Genomic DNA, 20,381 nt, shown 5'->3' with positions numbered 1-20,381 from the left:
AACAAATCCCGAAGTCTTGTGTAACCTCCAACATCAAAGCAGGGCACCATTTACAAACAATGCAAAAGAGGGTTTATTGAAACCATTCCGGTTAGAGCAAGTCTTGTACGGCACAATTTGCAATAAGTTAAAGAACCAAATCAAACAGTCTCAGTGTTAAAAACCACACCAACACATAACACAGTGATATAGCCATTGCCACCCAGCTGAGTTATTGAATCAAGGCACAAAGTCATTCATTAAATACTGCAAAAAAACAATTACACAGGAAATAAGCTGAAAAACAGACTGGTTTTGTTAAGAAGGTGCTGGTTTGGCACTGATGCATTTAATTGAGCTGCCACAGCAGAATCTGCGTTTTCAAACAGTCCAGAAACATTACTGGAGAACTTAAAGCCAGAAAAGCTCCCCAAAGCTGAAAAATCCAGCTCTCCTCAAGGAACATTCAGTGTGCCTGTGGGAAGGTCAGGTCTGGGTAGGGATGAGGAGGGAGAGTGCGGTGAGAATACAGCCCAGGCACTTGCTCCCAGCCAGGGGAATCTCAGCAGGAAACAAGTCACATCCAGCACTCAGGCTGGACTACAGTGCAGGCCTGGGGGTGCCCTGCCCTGTGCCCTGCCCCAGCTGGCTCAAGGGCAGCCTCAATCCAGCCTCTTATGGCTGCAACACTGGCACATGGGCCTGGGGGGCTGTCAGGCCTAAGGTGCTGAGCAAAGAGGAAACCCAAGTTGTGCAACACAGCTGGGGAGCCTCCCTGCACTCCTAGACTCCCTCAGAAAACAGCTGGGAAAGACAGGCAGAGGGGTAACCCCACCCCTGTGAGCCCAGGGTTCTTTAAAGGTCGTGGAGCAGCCTGCAGAGAGCTTCCCTGGCTTCCTGCACAGCTGGGACACCCCGGGACTGGCTCCCCTGCCTGCCCGGGGTAAGGGCCATGGGGCAGAGGGAAATTGGGCACCCTTAGGTAGCCACTGGTCAGCTGGAAGCAGGAGGCGTCCAGGCAGCCCAGCTCCCTGTGCTGTTAGCCTGGGAGGGCTGGGGCTGTGGTATGAGCTGGTGACAGCAGCTGCCCAGTGGCACATTTGGGCTCAGCAAGTGGCTGAAGGGAAGAGCTGATGCCTAATGCTGCACATTCCCATCCTACAGTGTTTCTAATATCCTCCAATGTCAGACTCGGCAAGGGAGGGAGGCACTGGCCAAACCCCCTCCAGCACTGCAGAGCTTGAGAGAGGTTATTTTTAGGCCTATTTTTAATTTCAGGACTGAGCAGCTGGTTCAAGGGTCTGTACCTCGTTTCTACAGTCAGCACTGGCACCCCTAGGACACGGCAGAGCAAACACTCCACAGTGCTACACAAATCCCCAGGAGAAACATGTCATCTTCACACAGCAACCTGCTCCATCCCCTCAGGACACCAGGCTGGGAAGAGAGAGAGTGCTCGAGGATCCTCACCCAGCATCACCTCGATGCCAAGGGCAGGGAGGCAGCACGGAGCTCCTGCCCACCTCCTGGCAGCGGGGACAGTGCTTGGAGAATGCTCCTCAGCAGCTGCAAGGCTGAATGAGCAGGGTGCTGGCACTGCCACGTGGGTAGAGAGGGCTTCCCAGAGCAGCAAGCCCTGCTCCCAGAAAAGGTTAAAGTGCAATTCTGCTCAGGGCAGATCCTCTGGTTTCTTACACCCGGAGAGGTGGTGATACCTCCAGGGACCAGCCAGCCTGGGCTCAGGGTGGATCTCTCACCACCTATAAGCAGACTGAGGGAAGGGGGGAACATTGATGCATCCTTCAGTGGGAGACCAGCTCCCTCTGGGTGTCACCCACACTGCACAGCCTGGCTGGGAAGGAAGCAGCAGAGGACAGACACAGGCAGGCTGTGCCTGCAGAGTGGGACACGTGGGGCTGTTGTTGGGAGAAAAGGCCATCTGCTAAGCAGAACGACACTAACCTGTGCTTTGCTGGCCCGAGTGACACCAGACACACCACAGCCATGGCTGGGGTCACCACACACCCCCCACCACTGCTGAAGCAGGGCTCAAATGCAGGAGAGGGTAATTGCAAATCAACCTGCAGTCAAGCACCTCTCCCCAGCCAGGAGAGCTGACTCAGAAAGGAAATCCAACACCCCACAGCAAACTCCACTTCTCAGACATCCAACTCCACTTCTCAGACATCCCAGAAATCATCAGCTCTGGCATCTCAGCAAGCACATTTTCCTCCAGACACACTCCTGAGTCAGCACAGTTCTGCAGTCACAGAGGGATGGAGGGGAAAGCCCTCCTGCCTGAGCTGGTGACACTTCAGTGGTGGCCAAGCACTGAAGTCCCATCAGCTCTGAGGATGGACACTCTGGCAGCTGCCCCCACAGCCTGGGTGTCCCTGCTCACTGGAGGTGCCTCCCTGCCAGCCAGGCTTTGGTTTTTGGATGAAGAAAGGCAGCTTCCCACTGGGCTCCAGGCTCTGGGCTTGTTGAGAGCACGGCTGCAGGGCAGGCTCGCTCAGTCCCGGCTCTGGAATCGCATCCTGTAGAGGCGCTCCTGGACGCGCTGCTCGCTGTCCCCGGCCGCGCGGCGCAGCCAGACCACCCTGCTCTCCAGGACATCCTCCTTCAGCTTCCTCTTCATCAGGGACACGGGCCCGGGGCCCTGGCTGGGCTGGGGGCCCTGCAGCAGCACGTAGCAGGCGTGGCGGCTCCGCTCGAACAGCGCCGCTGCAGCAGAGCACACGGAAATCCACCCTCAGCCCTCTGTGCCCGGAGTGGGAGCAGGCCCAGCAGCACCCACAGGGGCCAGGAGGGAGCAGGGTGCTCCTGCAGCTCCTCTGCAGGGCTGCAAGGAGAGCACTTACCAGTGAACGCAATCACTTGGTCTGTGCTGTTGCGGAGCTCCAGAAGGACATTAGTGTAGGAAGGATGGAAGAGGTACAGCTTCTGAAGAGGGGATCCGTGTCTCTGCAACCAACAGGACACATCAGGACGCAGACTCACACGTTATCCCACAGACAGCACCAGTACCAGGCTCAGCTGTAACTCACACTCGCCAGGATACACCCAGCCAGACACCTGTCCTGTCAGCCCAGCTCACCCTGACCATTAGGACAAGGGCTGGGATTTTGCTCACTGCTCTACTCCCCACCCTAAGCTTCCTGCAAATAGCTGCCCTGTCTGCTGCAGGCAGGAGACAGAATTTTGTCTCAGGGCTGGCAGAGGAAGCAAGGGAAGCAGAGGAAGCTCAGCTGGTGCTTCAGCAGCCCCTGAGACACAAACTGTCACCAGTGCTGCCTGTCACTGCCCCGAGGGCTCTGCAGGCAGCTGAGCTGTGCACTGAGGCTGCAGAGGCTGCCTGGGGCACAGAGAGGATATTCACGTGGCCACAGAGATCATGGCAGGCACTGCTGCCATGGGAGGCCCCCAGGGAAATAGCAGCAACTCCAGAGGTACCAGGCCAGAAGCTCCCACCACACCTACAGTGCCACACCAAGGCAGGGCAGTGACTTTGCTCACAGAGCCACCAAGTTCCTTTTCTCTACATAACCAGGCTGAGGATAACAAAAGCTGTTGGTGTCACCACCGCCTGCAGGGACACCGCTATGGACACCAGCCCCACACCCAGGGCATGAGGCACAGGCAGATGGGAATATCAGCCCTGAGAGAGGGGGTAACTCCACTCAGTTCTGGCACAAAGCCTGGGGAGGAGCAGCCCGGGCAGCACCACTCACTGTCTCGTTGCCTGGCTCCTGGTAGTCTCCCCACATGAGGAAGGCAGAGCGGTGATCCGCAGTGGGAAGCGTGGCTGGGCCAGGGCTCCCCGCTCGTGAGTTCAGCTTCAGCTCCCACTGCACTGCTCCAGATCCACTCTCAACAATCATAACCTGGCAGGGAAGAAAGACACAGAACTCACCACAAAGGCATCTATGAGAGAAGTCAGGTCAGCTGTCTCTCCTCACATATGTGACACATGGGAAGATGAGGAAATACTTGAAGCAGAGAATCACAGAGCTGTGAGACCTGGGGCTGGCCATGTTAGAGTGAAATCACAAGTTTTGCAGTTACTTCAAGGGGTTCAAAGTTCTGTCATTGAAGCCTCTTGCTGAGAAGAGAATTAAAGTGCCTGAGCTGGCTTCAATAACCTGTTGAAAGATCTTTTCACAGCTTAAAGCTTCCTAAAATCAGCCAGAGGGATCACATCCTACCAGTTGTCCTTGACTCAGTTCCTGCTTGAGCTGTGACATACAGAGAAATGGGAAGTTAAAAGGAAGAGATTTCAAACCTTCTTCCTGTTGGGTCCAATTTCACTCTCCAGGACAATACCACGGACATCAGGTTTGTAGTAACCAAGCAGTGGCTCACTGTGGGAGAGAAGAGCAGAGACAGATCTGAACCCACCCTGATGGTTGGGCAACTTTGCTTTCCCAGTTGCCTCAACCCTCCCACAACCTCCCTGGTAGGAGACTTGACTGCCACAGCATTGGGTTGGGCTGAGCCCAACCCGACTCTGAGCCTAGCCACATCACAGCAGGCACAGAATGAGGAATCAAAGCTCTGAGCTCCTCCATCCTGAGGCAGCTCCCAGCATTTGAGGGCACACAACACAGTAAGAAAGATCAAGATATGACCCAGGCAAAAAACAAAAAATTATATCTGCCAGGACACTGCTGTCACTGGGAACCTGGAAATGCCACATTTAGCCCACACTGAGAACATTACCTCAAAGCACGGGACACGTTGAGGGTCCACACAGTGAGGAGATCTTTAGTGTTGATCAGTGTAGCCATCTCTGAGCTCACAACCAAGATGTTGTCCTGTGACTGCCCAGGAACTTTTGCCAGGTAGCGAATGTCTTGAAATCTGAACAAGGACAGAGAAATGATTAAGCCTTTTAGACTATGGATGGTTTTACTGTGAGGTTTGGGGTTCTTTCCCTGCACAGTAAATCCAAATAGGAAACCCCAATGTGCTTTCTCTACTTTTCTGTGAGCCCCTGATGAAGCCATTAACACCAACACCTTTCTTGAGCTTTGGATGTGCTCCTAGTCCAAAAGCCACATAGCTAGGAGAGAATAAAGTCCCACCAGGCCATCAGGAGCACCAGCACCCTCCACCAGCCTCCAAGACATAACCTCACACCTGAGAAGGGATGAGCGGTGTGTGGCAGGGTCAATGTGCTTCTCCCAAAGAGAATTCGGCTGCAAGTTGGGAAATTTAACTTCCATCCCCATCACTGCACTGCACAGATCTTCCAGGGAATATGCATAGAGAGAGTTCTCTGTGCAAAAATTAAAAAAAAAAAAAAAGCAAGAATGAGAGAGATAAGTTATCCTGCCCTCGCTCTGAACTCTATGATTTTCTAGATCTGTCAGATCAACTGTATTTTTAGGCCTTGCATCATAGAGTTGTAGTGGTATTTTGAGACTCAAGCCTGCTATTGAATGCTTTTAACATTTTATCTGTTCATAATCCAAGTGTTCCACAGTAATCATTTGCTATAAATGACTGCCTAATCCTTACATGCTTGACATTTGTTAAATAAAATCACTACAGTACATAACAAATCGCAGTTTAAGCAGAAGCCCTCCCCTTCTCTTGGCCCTGAACAGCTCTTTGACTAGGTGAAAGCTCCAGACAGCCTGTAAGAATGCAAAGCACACTCTCAGATGATGTTTGCTAATCCTGCTCTCGGTTACAATCACTCTTTCAGACTGAATTCCCAGAGCTGTACCTGTGTAGAAAAGGAAGTAGGAGGAGGAGCGCAGGTTGAGGCTGATGTAGCGAGCGCTGCCATCCACGCTCAGGCTGCTGCCGCGGCCAATCTGCCCGCCAGTTTTTCCTGAGTGGATAAAGGTCTTAACCTGTGCAGGGAAGGGGTTAAAGACAAAAACCAACAAGGTTAAAGCTGGAACCAAGCAGCAATTGAATGGGAGCAGCACAGGATTGGATGGAAAGTCTCTCCTTGGTTTTGGAGGAGAGGGCATGAGTTCGGTGACCCCTCTGCTCTGAATTCTTCTGACAGTTTGAAAACCACTTCCAGCAGAGCCACCTGCTCTGAGAATTCGCTACCTTTGTCACCCACCCTTCTTATAGACTGTGGAACAGCAGCCCCAGCTCTGTAAGGACAGCAAAGATCCATTCCAGTCTAAGATGGAGATGACCTCATCTCAGCAACAGTGCAGCATATGAACATGAGAAACTTGGCTTCACATGGCAGCTCCACTAAATGTTTTAAGTGTCCTAATCTACTCCTCCTTAGGGTCATGTGAGTCCAAGAAGATAAAAAAGCTGAGAGGTTTCTTTCTATTCTTTGTGCAGGGTAACAAAATCCACTAAAAACATTTTACTCAGGAGAATAAAGGTTAAAGTCAGGATCAGATTTAAATCTCTGAGCAACAGTCAGAGTCTGGGGAGTGCAATGGACTCTAGGGACAAGTGAAACATCTGACCAAGAGAAATGGCATCCATCAGAGATGCTGAGTCAGGCAGGAACCCTTCCCTCTACCTTGAGAGGGAGGGAGTGGGAAAGCAAAGGAAATCTGCTGCTCCCAAAGCAAATCTGGAGAGTTTGGCAGGTGAAAAAGGGATAGAGTTTGCTGGGGAGAATGAGAACACAACTGGAGACGGAGAGCAACACAGGCACCAGCTATTGCCAGCCTCCTGCACTGGGAGGAGACACACACCAGCTCTGGTACATCAGCTGCACCTTTACTGGCAAGCACTGGTGCAGGGACAGCCAGGGGAGCTCACACAGCGAGTGAGAAAACACATTTTCCTTGCTGCACTGCCAATCCCTCTGTGTTGCCGTGGGAGATGGATCCCAAAACCTGGTGCATTTTCCAGGATTTGTTAGTGCTGCAGCTTGCAGCAGGTAGGGGTCAATAGGACTCTCTGGAAACGCTGCCATCCAACCCCCTGCACACAGACCCTTCCACAGGCTGCTCACAGCTCTGTCCTTTCAACTGCAGCCCTTGATAGCAACAAAACTCTGCTTGAGTGCTGAATCTCCCTTCTGAGCAGCCCTTTCTGAGCTGCAGAGCTCCACTCCAGCTCCTACATTTGCGTGACTTCTCAAAAGAGAACATACTTTTCCTTAAGTTGGCAGAGTGCTTGCCAAATCCAGGGGGAGGAAGGGATTTCATACCAAGATAGCAAGAGAGCTTAAATGGAAAACAGATCAAAAAGCAGTCTTGCAGAACAGAGGCTACACTCGAACTTTTCTTGGCTGCCTAAGTAGTCTTGAGATAACTGGGATAGCAAAAGCAAGGAGGAAAGAAAACAGAGAGAACTGTAGGAGGTGGAGAAGATGGAACTTCTGATGACTCTGGCAACAACAATGCCTTGGACAGTGAAACCCTATTTTCTTATGGAGGACATTGGCCAAGAAGGCCAATGGGACCTGGCTTGTACCAGCCATAGTGTGGCCAGCAGGGCCAAGGAAGAGCTTCTGCCCTTGTACTGGGCACTGGTGAGGCCACACCTCGACTGCTGTGTCCAGCTCTGGGCCCTTCAATTCCAAAAGGACACTGAGGTGCTGGAGCAGGTCAGGAAAGGGAACAGAGCTGGGGAAGGGTCTGGAGCACATGTTCCATGAGGTGGAACTGAGGAAGCTGGGGGGGCTCAGCCTGGAGAAAAGGAGACTCAGTGGAGACCTTCTCACTCTCCATAATTCCCTGACTGGAGAAGGCAGCCAGGTGGGAGTCAGGCTCTGCTCCCAGGGAAAAAGGGACAGGACAAGGAGAAATGGCCTCAGCCTGTGCCAGAGACCCACAGGGAGCTGTAACCTGTGTGCTTTGAACAGGACAGAATGGGCATGCAGACAATGCTGTGCCACCCCATCATGGATTTAATGTTTCAGCAGAAAAACTGTTCTAGCTACATGACTTTGCCCCTCTCAGAAATGGGAGAAGCAGTATTTGGAGGGAGATAATACAACCAGCAGCTGTTTCACTCAATGAACTCAGATCAGAATTAACCAGCACAGTGACACTGGGAAGAGCAGTGCAAAGCAGACCACAGGCAGAGAGAGGGAAGGGATCAGAAAAGAGCAGTGCTGGTACAAAAGCACTGACTGTCAGCTGGGCTTTGATCTAAGAGCCAAAGCTGTCAGGGTTTGTTCACTTCCACTTCTCTAAGCAGAGAAGCAGAAAACTGCAAGCTCATCTTGCCCCAGCTCACTCCCCAGACAGCACAGGAACATGCAGTGAGGAGAGCACACTGAAAAGAGGGAGGGACTATGGCTGAGCTTTTTGATTTATCCTGTTTTTTAAACCATAAAACACTTGTGCTGATTTGGGAGTACATCTCTGGAGGGTGGAAAGAACCCACCCCAAACCCACAGAAACCAGAGGCCTCTGGACACTTCCTCTGAGACTACAAGGTGGAAATAAACAGCATTCCTGCCATCCCCCATGGCAGCCACTGGGGCTTTCAGAGCTTCAGGATGACATACCTGGCCTTCTTTAGTAATAAAGATTATCAGGTCCTGAACTCCATCATTATCCACATCTGGAATCACTGACAAAGGAGTCAGCACAGTATAATTAGCTCCAAAGTCCCTGGATTGTCTCCACAGAACTTCCCCTGGAACACAGTGGGAAACAGTCATTAAAAGGCATCTTAGGTTGAAAGGTTATTAATGCTCCTGTTCCAGCCCATCAGCATCACAAATCAGCCACATTTACACTCATCATGGGCTACTTCCTTGCCTTTCTGCATTCCCAATGAATCCCAATATCCACAATTTCATTTTACACTGGAAAGCAGTCCTAGCTGCCTGCAGGAAGGCACCCAGACACCCTGGCACAAAGAACAGCTTGCTTTCCTCGTGCCTGTGGTTAACAAGCTTCCCAGCATGTTCATGGCATGGAGAATCCTTTGTTGTGATCCAAATCCTGCCGCTGTGCACTTAAATCTGCACAGACATTTTGAGACCATAAAGCAGATAAATTCTGACCAGTGTTGCTGCAACTCCTGGCAGAACCTTCTTTGCTGCAACTTGCCTCCTGCAGATGTTCCTGCAGATGTTTCCCCCCTGACATGACTAGCCACCACTCAGGCCACATCCCACCTCTCCACACACAGCCCAAACTTGTTTGTAAACTGAAGTAACAAAGCTTTGCATTTTAAAAACCAGGGGGTGGCTGGTGTGGGTTTCTCTTGAACAGCTCCAGACCAGTTGAGTGGCTCTATCCATCCCCTGTCCACGGCTGTGGGCCACTCTCCAGTCACTGACCAGTGGAATTTGCAGTGGAATCTGGCAGGGAGGACACTGCTGGGGCTTTTCTTTCTAATGAACACTTCAGAGTCTGATTAGGCTCAGGGCAAATGTTTACCCTCCCCTTTACCCAGCATCACACACAGCAATTATCATTTCAGGAATGCAAAGTAATCATCTGTTCTTTGTCAGGAAGGCAGCTGGACTGAAAGCTGAGGAATTACTACTTGATGCTGTCTGCAATAATATAAGGCAGGCTGTATTTCTAGTAGAATTGCTCCAAAGCTTTTACTGCAATGCTGAAAAAAACCACTTGGATTTGTTACTATGACAACAGATGTGAAGTGAAGAGAGCAGATTTCCTAGTTTCTGGGAAGGCAAAGAATTTTGCCCTCGAAGAAAATAAGCAGGCAGAGGAAGAAGAGAAGTTTTAAATTGCCACATTCTAGCTTCAGGACTGTCCAAAGGTACAAGAGTAAGACCAGGCTAACGAAATGCACTTGTCAGTGCAGAAAGCTCCAATCTTCAGTGGTTAGACAGCAGGCAGAGTTTGGGAGAAAATCTCTTATTCTCTTAAAAGAACAGTCTGAGCTGAGAGAAACAGGTGACACTGAGCTGGATTCAACACCAAGCACTTGAGAAGTTTTCCATGCTGTAACCCAGCTCAGAGAGCACAGGAAGCAGCCCCCTGCTGCTCCCTCAGCAGGAGATGGGACTGTCACATCTGACATCTGCAGTGCCTCCCCAGAGCCCGGGGTCACGGCACCAGCACAGCAAAAGCAGCCAAGATGGGCATCAGGCAAGTGCCTGGACTGCAAATCCACCCTGGGTGAAAGGGCTGGATTGTTTTTGGTCCGGAAGGAATAATAAAATCAGAACTCAGAAGACTGAGATCAGCTCTCACTTCAAGCAGACGCAGAGATTTTTCTCACTGACAGACATTCTCCAGGTTGGAGTTCTGGTTTATTTATTTAGCGATTTCTCACACAGAAGCAGTTGCAGCATCTGATCAACACGGTGCCCTTTCTGCCAAATCCCTCAGGAGACCAGCATCACCCCCAGGGCTCACAGTTGAGGCTGCTGGAGGATCAGGGGAAGAGAGAAGGAGTAACAAAACTCTTACTTCTGTCCTCTTCCTTGAGACTCTGCCTCAGGCTATGGCAGAGATGGAATAATACACAGCTACAAAGACTTTTGCTCTGACCTGGAACAGTTAATCTTAAGCTCCTGTGTGTCCCAGTTGGCTGGTAAGATAAACATGCAGGAATGTTCGATGTCCCACACAAACAGGAGCATGCACTCCTACACTTCCCTTCCTCCCCACTCACTTCTTGTGGCAATGAAGAAAGCAGGACTTAACACAACTTTAACTGATAAAAAAAACACTGACTTTATCAGCATTTAAAGATCAAAACCACATCAGACACATTCTGATGATAATCTGCCTATCTCTCCTTCAATCTTCCTGCAGGCAGGGACTAGACAGCCTGAGAGCCCTGGAATCTCACCAAATCCTCCACGATGATGAATCATTAACAGCTAAAGATTGTGCTGGCTACTGTTTTTAGCACACTGTGATGTAAGTTAGACTTTGCCTCTTTGAATACATTTAGCCTATTTAAATACATTTTATTCTGCTCTGCCCTCCTAACCCCCAGTCGACTAAGCTCAGAAACCATTTTTAACCTACTTAATAGCAAAAAGGCATCAAATATATAAACTCCTGGGTTATTCACTATGCATTTTTTCCTCTCTTGCTTTGAAGCTATCTGTGGAATGTTTTCTTTGCTGTATTGCTGTGACCTGTAGCTTAGCCTGGCTCCTTCTCCCCACACTTGCCTTTATGGCTGTCTTTAGTTACAAGCCTTTGTCTACACAGCCAAATTTCTACACTTTGACCTGAAAGTAACTACTTCATTAATAGTCTAAAAATAACTGTGCTAAAGCCTACACATGAGGGAAATGATGCTAAGATGTCTCTGTTGGTACAGAAACTTTTTATCTCTGTGTGTATCTACACTTCCATCTATACACTGGAAATTAAAAGCTAGACCAGATTTTCCTCAGATTCCTTAGAGCTGTACCTCTTGCTATTTCTTTTTTCCAGTTTTTGGAAAGCAGGGTGTGAGGGGTTCAATACCAGATACAAAGGATGGGATCCTAGGGAGAACATGTACTGTTCAGACCTTTGAAACAGTGACCTCCAAAATGGAAATGTATTTTAGGCTTCCTCAGCAAGGAGGGTTCGAGGTGCAGCAGATGATCACTGTTCCTAAAGTAGTACAGGCACTCCTTACCCACACCCACGTTAGGCAAGATGATGATGAATTTCTCCACCTCTAAGTTTAGAAAGGAAGAAACCTTTTCAGAGGAACTAGGCAGAATCGTACACTACTGAAACAGGCTGGCAAGCACTTATCCCGAGTGCTCTCCTTGACAACTTAAAAATCAGAAATGCCTAGAACTCCCACTCCTCCTGCCACAGCAGGCACTCCTGGCACGCACACACAAATAACTGGGAAACGTTGCAGGTGCAGGTTTGTGTCTAACCCTGGAGAGTCTAAAGTAACATTCACAGCTAGTGACTGCTCCTGTGTTCCAAAAGCTGTTGGAACACTGGTCTTACGAAACAGTGGCTGGCACAGCCCCCCACCAGAGCCCAGCCTTTGGAACAGCCAGGCTGAGAGCACGTGCTCCTCAACGCCCAGCAAGCAGCTCTGGCAAGGCTTCCAAGATAATCAATACCCAGTGCCCATTGTTCATGTTCCAGCCACTCATGTCACGCTGACGTCCCCCCTGGAGGCCACCAGGTGAGGAAAGCAAGCGCTTTGTCCCCTGTGGGGACAGGCAGGAGGGCAGCAGGGCTCTGCTGGCACTCACCTGTCCACAGGCTGATGGCTGTCAGGGCCAGAGGCTTCTCCACCACGAGGCAGCCCGGGGCCCCAGCCGTGCCCAGGCGCTGCATGCCACACTGCAGCCACTGCAGCTCCTCTGCAGCAGGGCTCTCCCACAGCACGCTGCCGTTGGTGCCGGACACGGCGGCAACAAAGGCACAGGGGGACGGCAGCCCTGCGGAGAAGAGGGGTCAGAGGGAGCTGCCCCTGCACCACCAGGAGCTGGGGCTCACCCAGCTCCTCTCCCCACCCAGTTTTCTCTCCCGGTCACTATGAGGAAGGACAGCCCTCGCTAGAAGGCGGTTTTGAACCAGGTACCTTCATCCAGACAGGACACGTTGGAGCTGCTGCTGCCATTGCTGGATTTGAAAGCGAAGAGCACATCTTGTACTTTGTCTTCATTCACATCTTCTATGACAAGGAACTGGTAGGGCACTGCAAGGGAACACAAGCCAAGCTCTGGTGAGGATTTGCTTAGCCCATAGCAAAGTTGGAGCAAAACACAAATTCCTAGAGACCTACTCACTGCCTCCATCCTGGACAGTGTAACATCAGGACAAATTAGCTTTTATATTAAAAAAAGCCATGTACACAAGTACCAAGGACAGGAAGTTAGTGCCAAACAAGTTTTTAAATTTGCTATCCCCCAGAGGATTTGTCTTTTTTAAGAGGCAAGCAGCCAGAATTTGAACTATGAAGAACAAAGAACAGCTCTGCTCTTGGAGTGGGGTTGCTGTTCTCAGAGTATAAAGAAGCCCCACCCAAGCTCCACAAAACCCAGATACTCCATCCTTCTATCAGCTAAAAGCAGCTTTTTTGGGCTCAGAGTAGCAGAACCTGGGATGTCTGCAGCACCACACGGAGCTCTGTCCCTGCTGTGAGCACTGTCTCTGCATTTCCAGCACATCCAGCACAACCCACTGCACACAAGATTAAAGAAAAGCTCTCCCAGAAGGAATTGCCAAGACACTGGGGAGCAGGACCCAGGCTAAAGAGCCAACTAAAGCAACCAGAATAAAAATAGCTATAGTAACTACAGAGCAATTTATTAAAAAAACAAGATGGAATTATTCTTCTCCCCTTCCTGTTGGCCATGGGGAAAGGGGAGAAAGTCAAAGTGACAGAGGAAAAAATGCTTAACTGCCTCCAACCTTAGCTCGAACTCCAAGCAAAGAGCAAGCTTCAACAGAGGTTTATTCCCAGATATCTTTTCTCATTTATTTTTCTTTTTTTTTTGTGAATGAGGCCAGCCTGCTACCTTGTTAGCACTTCAGAGCAGCATCAAATTTCTCCACTAGATCCTGTAAACACCTCCTGGAAGGCCACTCCAATTATGATGGGCCATTGCTTATCCAGGTCAGGTATTCACAGCTCTGGCTCCCAAGGGCTGCATCCCTGCAGGTCTGGCTCCACACTGTGCTTAGGTAGAGGCCCACAGCCCAAATCTCTGGCACAGAAAGGAAAAGGACTCTTGGTAAGTATTTATTCTGCTGCAGCAAGCTCACCTGCGTTGTTGTAGTATTGGAACCATGTTCTTTCTGAAACTGGCCTCTCTGGGCAAGGAATGATAAAGGAGAAAGCAAACACAATGATCAGGCAGAGGAAGAGGGAGATGAAGAAGGCAGCAGTGCGCCACCGGGACAGCCGGGACAGCCCTGAGGACTTGATAATCCTCCTCTCCACAAAGTTTTCATGGTTCTCCTGAGCTTTTACTTCTTCAGTCTTCAGAGGGTGGATCTCAGCTTCTGAGTCCTTGTTATCCATCACAGCTTATTCATTAGTATTCAGACACCCTTCTCCCTCTCCACCTGCACCAATGGAAACAGAAGGTAAAACACATTTTGAAACATATTTTTAAAACACCAGCTAAAATATTCTGCTACTACCTGATATTCACACTGGAATGAGAGGCGAGCAAACCTGTGTATTGTCACAGAGCTGGATACAAAACACTGCTGATGCCTGAGGTCCCACACACAGAGCAATGGAAAGAGCCCGTGGAATGCAGGAACAGCACCAGTGCATCTCCAGAGGAGGAAATCAACTCTGCTAGAGCTGGACAAAGAAGGCTACAGACCCACGCAGAGAGGACTGACTGGTCTGCAGGTCTCCCTCAAGGAAAACACCCCAAAAGCTCTTTTTGTTGCAAAGGCTTACTGCCACCTCCCGTGTGTGTCAGCCTGACTCCCAGCTGGAGAGGTGAAAGGAAACACTTGTGACCTTTATATCCCAACATAAGGCTGTCCTCTACTGTAATGTGCACTTGAGCTTCCTGAGGAGAGGGAGAAACAAACACCAGCATATTCCATATAGGAGCAAACCAAAGCGATTCAACACCTTCTTACATGAGAAACCATCGGTAAGTTCAGCAACCCAGCCCTGCAGAAGGAAAAAGAGTGATGACTTCCCTCCCCAGAGAAAAAACAAGGCAGGAGTTGAGACTAAAATCAGGCAAAATTGATTTCATCAGCCTGGAAGAGCTAACAACTGCTATTTTAGCTTCTCCTGCTACAAATCATAACCTTGGGCTACAAGTACAATAAACAGAGGGGTTCTGTGCTAATCCACTATAAAAAGTGTGTGGGGGAAAAGAGCCCTAGTCAGTTAGAGAAGCCTGTAAGTCATTACCCACAACAACAATAAAAATCCATGTTTTGTACAGATTCTGATAGTGCTTCTTTAAAAAATGCCTCAGGGGAAGAAATAAAGAATAACAAATTCCAGTAGGCTTGGAAAAAGCTGCTTCACCGTGTTATGAAAAGTTATATCAGAGCAAATAACCAAGACAACCAAGCCAATTTTCCATGACTGTGCCCCAGCAGTCACGTGCCTGGGTTGTCCACTGCAGCCACTGACTTCCCCAGCAGAAAAAAGGTTAAAGTCAGCACCAACACAGTGTAGACACCCTGGGATTTCAACTCCAACAGCAACAGGGCTTGCTGTGTCTCACGTTTCTACCCAAGCTCATTTACAGGTTCTGTGAAACACAAGATGAGTCACCCTGGGGAGGCTCAGCTCCTTCAGGCAGCTGTGGCTCCCCAGGCTGTCCCTGTCCCACTGCAGAGGCCTCTCCTCTTCTGGGTACAAATCACAGGGGGACACATCCATGGCAAGGCAACCCTGAGGCACAGAATCAGCAGGTCAGCCTGGCACTGTCAACCCTTCAACCTCAGAGCCTGCTGGACTTAGAAGCACTTATTCCAACCCGAGCACTCTGGCATTTGTTCTACATGAAGTACAGGATCTCGCTCCAGATAATTTAATTCAATCTGCACAATACCATGCAAACAAATCAATAATGCAGAAGTTGCATCTTATTCCAAAGATCTTACTCCAAGGACTTCACCTGCCCTTCTCATCAGCCCACCAGCCACACCAGGGACACCAACACAAGGCTGGCTGTTCCCAGCAGGCAGCTGATGGGTAGGAAAGCTCCAGATGGAAAGGGGAACAACAGATCAAGTGGTGCTTTCAGCCTCTGCCCCAAGCTGAGCACTGCTCTTTTACTGCAGAGACCTTGAGCAGGTTCAAGGTACAAGGCTCCAGGCACGGGCTGAGCAAATGCTCTACTGGCATGGAGCAGCCACGGCCACAGCCATGGGGACAGTGGCACGAGTGAGTTCTGTGACCTCCCCTCTGCTGGGGCAGGTGGCTCGTGTGTCTGAAGTGCTCATCTCCAGCAGCATGGAGAGGGGGAACTGCTCAAAACCAGCACCCACAGCACGGGCTGCAACAGCAACAGGGCTCCAGGACAGTCCCACCAGCCTCTCCAGCAGAGTCTCCACAGCCTCCCAGCACAGAGCTGGGAAAGATCCAGGGCATACCAGCACCTATGAGACTTCCCAAAAGGAACCAAACCCAGATTTCTCCCCTCTCTGTCCAAAAGGGACACCACCTAACACAGCACTGATGGCATATTTTTATGACTCACTATAATCTCACCACTCTCATCTGGACTGGGATGAGAACAATAAAAAAGCAGTAATTATCCTGACAACCCCAGTAATTCCCCTCTTTTTTGCAGCGATGACCCCACGGAGCCACAAAGTACAAAGAGCCCTCAACGCCTTTAGAGCGATTCTCTCTCTTTTCTTTCAGGGTTTGAATAATGCCCTTTGCACCCCTGCCAGAGCAGAGGCGGTGCCAGAACAAGCACCACGAAGGTCAATGGCAAGTCTCAAACAATGCAGGAAACCCCAGCGCCCACTGCTGCCAAAGCACACACTGGCAGCCTGTGCAATGGCCTGAGCTCCAACAACAAAGAGGGCTGGTAATCAGTTTAATTGAAGACAAGCAGAAAATGATAGCGTGCATCTGAGATGGTTTTACTGTCCTCTAACAGCAGACATCTTGTCCCCTGCTGGAAGAGGACACAAAATAATTCAGCTGGGAAGTTTAACACATCCAGGCACCTCTCAAGGGAGCAGGCAGTGACAGGATTCTGTGCTGCTGCAGTGTAACACATGCAGTATAAATGGGGATGGGAGAAAACATGGGAGAAAGACCTTGTAGAATGAGAAATAATTAGAAAACAGATGTGACAAACCCAAACTGAACCCACAGGCCAGGGAGTGTGGCAGCACAGCCAGGACCTGCATCTCAGACTCCAGGACTCCCAAGCTTTAAAGGCTGCTTCCATCAGCCATGGGATGAGCTGGGAGCAGTCCCCAGCCGAAGCTGAGGGGGAACAAACACCCCTACCTGTACCACAGTAACAACAAGGACAGGACAAACACTTTACTCACCTTCCCTGTGCAGTTTCCTGGAGCCACAGTGCAGATTTACAGATCTGATCTGCCTTGCACAGCTAAACCCAAGGGACAAACCATCAGCAGCAGTCAGACAGAGCTGCCTGACAAGCACAGAGAACCACAGACAGTCAGGTGGATGAAGACTGGTGACAGAAACCATTTAAGGATCCATGCACTGGAAAGGTTTAACTCATTTTCCACTCATAAAAAACCAAACCACAGCATCTGGAATGTCACCAGACACCAGTTCTTCACAGAAAATTTCTAGCAATATACCATAACTTAGATTTGATGTTTAACATGTTTTTATCTTCCACAGAATGATGAAATCAGGTTCTGACTGGACATTTTAGGAACACAAACACAGCATTTGGTTGGTTTGGTTATGTTTGGTTGGTTAGTTTAAGTACCTCAGAGGTTTCCTTCCTGTCAGCCAGAATTGCTGAAGCCCCAAGCTGCAACCAATAAAGACAAAACAGCCAGGTTTTACTCTGAGTAAGATGCAAAATTCCCATCACAGCTATTTTCCCTGAGCAGACTGTTGGGTTTTGATCCCATCCACAGTGTGACACTGCAGCAAACTCACTGGGCAGTCACCTGCTGCGACATTCAGCCTTGGGTCCTTTGTTCCTTTTTCTGCAGTCCCACTTAGATCAGGACAAGAAGAAATAACAGGTAAGATCTCCCAAAATGAGCTTTGCTCTCCCAGGGACACTCAGGCTGCATGCTGCATACAAGCTTATCATTTTGCTGGGTCACCTGCAGCTCACAGCTCTTTCCTGACATCAGGTCACAGCCAAGGGCTGGCTGGCGACACCAACCTGAGGAGACCATGCCTGTGTGACACTGGGGCACCTCTGCTCCTGGCATGTCCCTAAGGCCTTTCCAAGGACACAGTTTGTAATCCAAACCCCACCAATGAGGCTAGTGTGGCTCAGGTTTCCCACAGAATCTGTGGCTGCCCCTGGATCCCTGGCAGTGTCCATGGCCAGGTTGGACAGGGCTTGGAGCAACCTGGGACAGTGGAAGGTGTCCCTGCCCATGGAACGAGATGAGCCTTAAGGTCCCTTCCAAATCAAACCACTCTGGGATTCTCCTGCTGGAGCTGTCTTCAGGTTCTTCTGAAATGACATTTACCCCTCCAGTGCAGACACAGCACGTGCCACAGAGCACTCATAGCAAGGGAATTAGAAACTCCTCCAGAGCACAGCCACCTTGCAATGGGATACATCTGTCATTTGCAGGAGAAAAACTCTTATCCAGGGCAGTTTTCACTACAGACAGGAGTTCAAATACAGAAACTCAAACTGTTTAGGGAAGGGCTTCCATGAGAGCAATGGGAAGATCAAAACTCCTAAGACAAAGGACAGCATTAAAGCTGTGTGGAACAGATTACAGGTCAGGCAAGTAATAACAACTGGGCAGCAGAAACACCAGCTATTTATCAACCCTGGGCTCACAAGCTCCACTACATCCAAGCCACTCCCCTCACCAGCTGCTGCAGATCCCTTGTGCCAACTCCAAGGGGAGCTGTCAGCGGGGTGCTTGAACCTCCCACATCACAGACACCCTCACTGGCATGGAGACACCCCCACATCACCCAGACACCCCCACCTCACCCTGGGACACCCCCACCTCACACTGAGACACCCCCACCTCAACCAGACACTCCCACCTCACACTGAGACACCCCCACATCACCCAGACATCCCCACCTCACACTGAGACACCCTCACCTCACACTGAGACACCCCCACATCACCCAGACATCCCCACCTCACACTGAGACACCCCCACCTCACCCTGGGACACCCCCACCTCACACTGAGACACCCCCACATCACCCAGACACCCCCACCTCACACTGAGACACCCCCATCTCACTCTGAGACACCCCCACATCATACTGAGACACCCCCACATCACCCAGACACCCCCAGGTCACCCCCAGGGCTCCCCTCTTGCCTCAGGAGCACACTGTCATCCCTCACTGCCACAGATAGAGCACACAAGGGTCTCTGGAGAGATCTCTGTGCATGAAACCCCCTGGAAAAGACTGTGGTCATTTCATGTGGGTTTATTCAAAAGAGAGAAAAAAGTACATTTTCTAGGTGGGGCACTCACTCCACAGGTCAGAGTTCCATGCTGCCTCCTGCACAGTCTAGACAGATTTATGGCAGCATGAAAGGAGTGTTCAAAGGTTGGATGGGGCTTGGAGCAACCTTGTCTGGCAGAAAGTGTCCCTGCCCATAGGACAAGATAATCTTTATGGTCCCTTCTAATCAAAACTATTCCATGGTTCTGTGAAACAATGGCCTTCCTCCAGATGCTGTTGTCCTTCACAGCCACATTCAAAAGAAACCACTTTTCACCCTCAGAAGTGGAATTTTTCTTTCTTTCACTTACACACACACACCCCAAAGCTCCCTCACGGGCCACTCCACCCTCACATCCATCCCTGGGGAGCTCCCAGCGGCACAGGCAGCCCAGTCCTGCCGCGGCGCTGGGAAGGGCTGGCTCCAGTCCCTCCCTGCAGGACAGGCTGCCCCTCTTCCTCGCAGCCCTTGCGCAAGATGTCTCTGCCTTACAAAATAAGGAGAACAGGCTGGAAATGAGGTCGGAGTTGAACACACTGCAGTGTTTTTCTTTCGGCAAGAAGCCGTGTAATTCACGTCTGCAAACCAGGCTTGGCTCCCGAGGGAAAGCGCAGCAGGACTTTAACCCTCTCCAGGGAGGGCGTTGAGGCTCCGGCTGTGCTGAGCTCTGCAGAGGTGAGGGGCTCGCTTCGCTTGGAGCACAGACCGCGGTCCCAGGCGCTGCCAGCACCTTCCCAGAGCCCCCGGCAGCCGCCAGCCTTGGGATAAAGGACCTCGGACCAAAGGGAGCAACTTGGGCTTTGGAAATAACGATCAAATTCTTTCCCAGGCGTCTCGCTCTGGTCTGGGGGCACTTCTGGAGCTGCCCAAGGCGGACAGCAAACCCCTGCGGGTCAGCGGGGAAGGCCGTAGGGCCGGGCTAGAAGCGCTGACAGCCGCGGGCTCTCCCCGGCCCGGCCCGGCCCCGCGGCTGCCCCGACCCCAGCGCTGCCGCTGCCAGCTCCGAGCTCCCGGAGCCGGCTTCGCTCCCCGAACGGCCCCTCACAGCGCGGAGGCGCGGCCCGGGGATCTCGGGGCGCACCCACGGAGCCGTCAGGAGCCCACCTTGCGCCGGGAGCGGCCCGGGTCCCCCCGGCCCGGCCCGGCCCGGCCCCCGCCCGCCCCGCTCCGCACTCACCCCGCGCCCCGCCCGGGTCCCCCCGGCCCGGCCCGGCCCGGCCCGGCCCCCGCCCGCCCCGCTCCGCACTCACCCCGCGCCCCGCCCGGGTCCCCCCGGCCCGGCCCGGCCCGGCCCGGCCCCCGCCCGCCCCGCTCCGCACTCACCCCGCGCCGCCGCCGCCGCCGTCACTTCCGTCTCCATCCCCCGCCGCCGCCCGGCGGAAGTGACGTTGTGACGCCGGGAGCGCTTCCGCCCGGTGCGGCGGGGCCCGGCCCGGTTCCGGCG

The 20,381-nt window shown here is 51.4% G+C and overlaps 1 protein-coding gene across 1 annotated transcript; it reads right to left on the bottom strand.

Moving 5' to 3' along the window:
- Positions 1-49: 49 nt before the first annotated feature.
- Positions 50-20,374, bottom strand: FAM234A (family with sequence similarity 234 member A). Its single transcript, XM_063414429.1, has 12 exons — positions 20,261-20,374; positions 13,596-13,898; positions 12,409-12,525; positions 12,077-12,265; positions 8,432-8,562; positions 5,711-5,840; positions 5,119-5,257; positions 4,699-4,839; positions 4,262-4,340; positions 3,711-3,863; positions 2,841-2,943; positions 50-2,703 (listed from the first exon to the last, which is right to left on the bottom strand). The coding sequence occupies exons 2-12, from the start codon at positions 13,852-13,854 to the stop codon at positions 2,492-2,494; spliced, it is 1,653 nt and encodes a 550-aa protein (XP_063270499.1). The 5' UTR covers positions 13,855-13,898; positions 20,261-20,374; the 3' UTR covers positions 50-2,491.
- Between the last annotated feature and the right edge of the window lie 7 nt (positions 20,375-20,381).

This window comes from Prinia subflava, chromosome 17 (assembly GCF_021018805.1).
Source record: "Prinia subflava isolate CZ2003 ecotype Zambia chromosome 17, Cam_Psub_1.2, whole genome shotgun sequence".
Lineage (NCBI taxonomy): Eukaryota > Metazoa > Chordata > Aves > Passeriformes > Cisticolidae > Prinia > Prinia subflava.
This window is presented reverse-complemented; position numbering and strand designations above follow the sequence as displayed.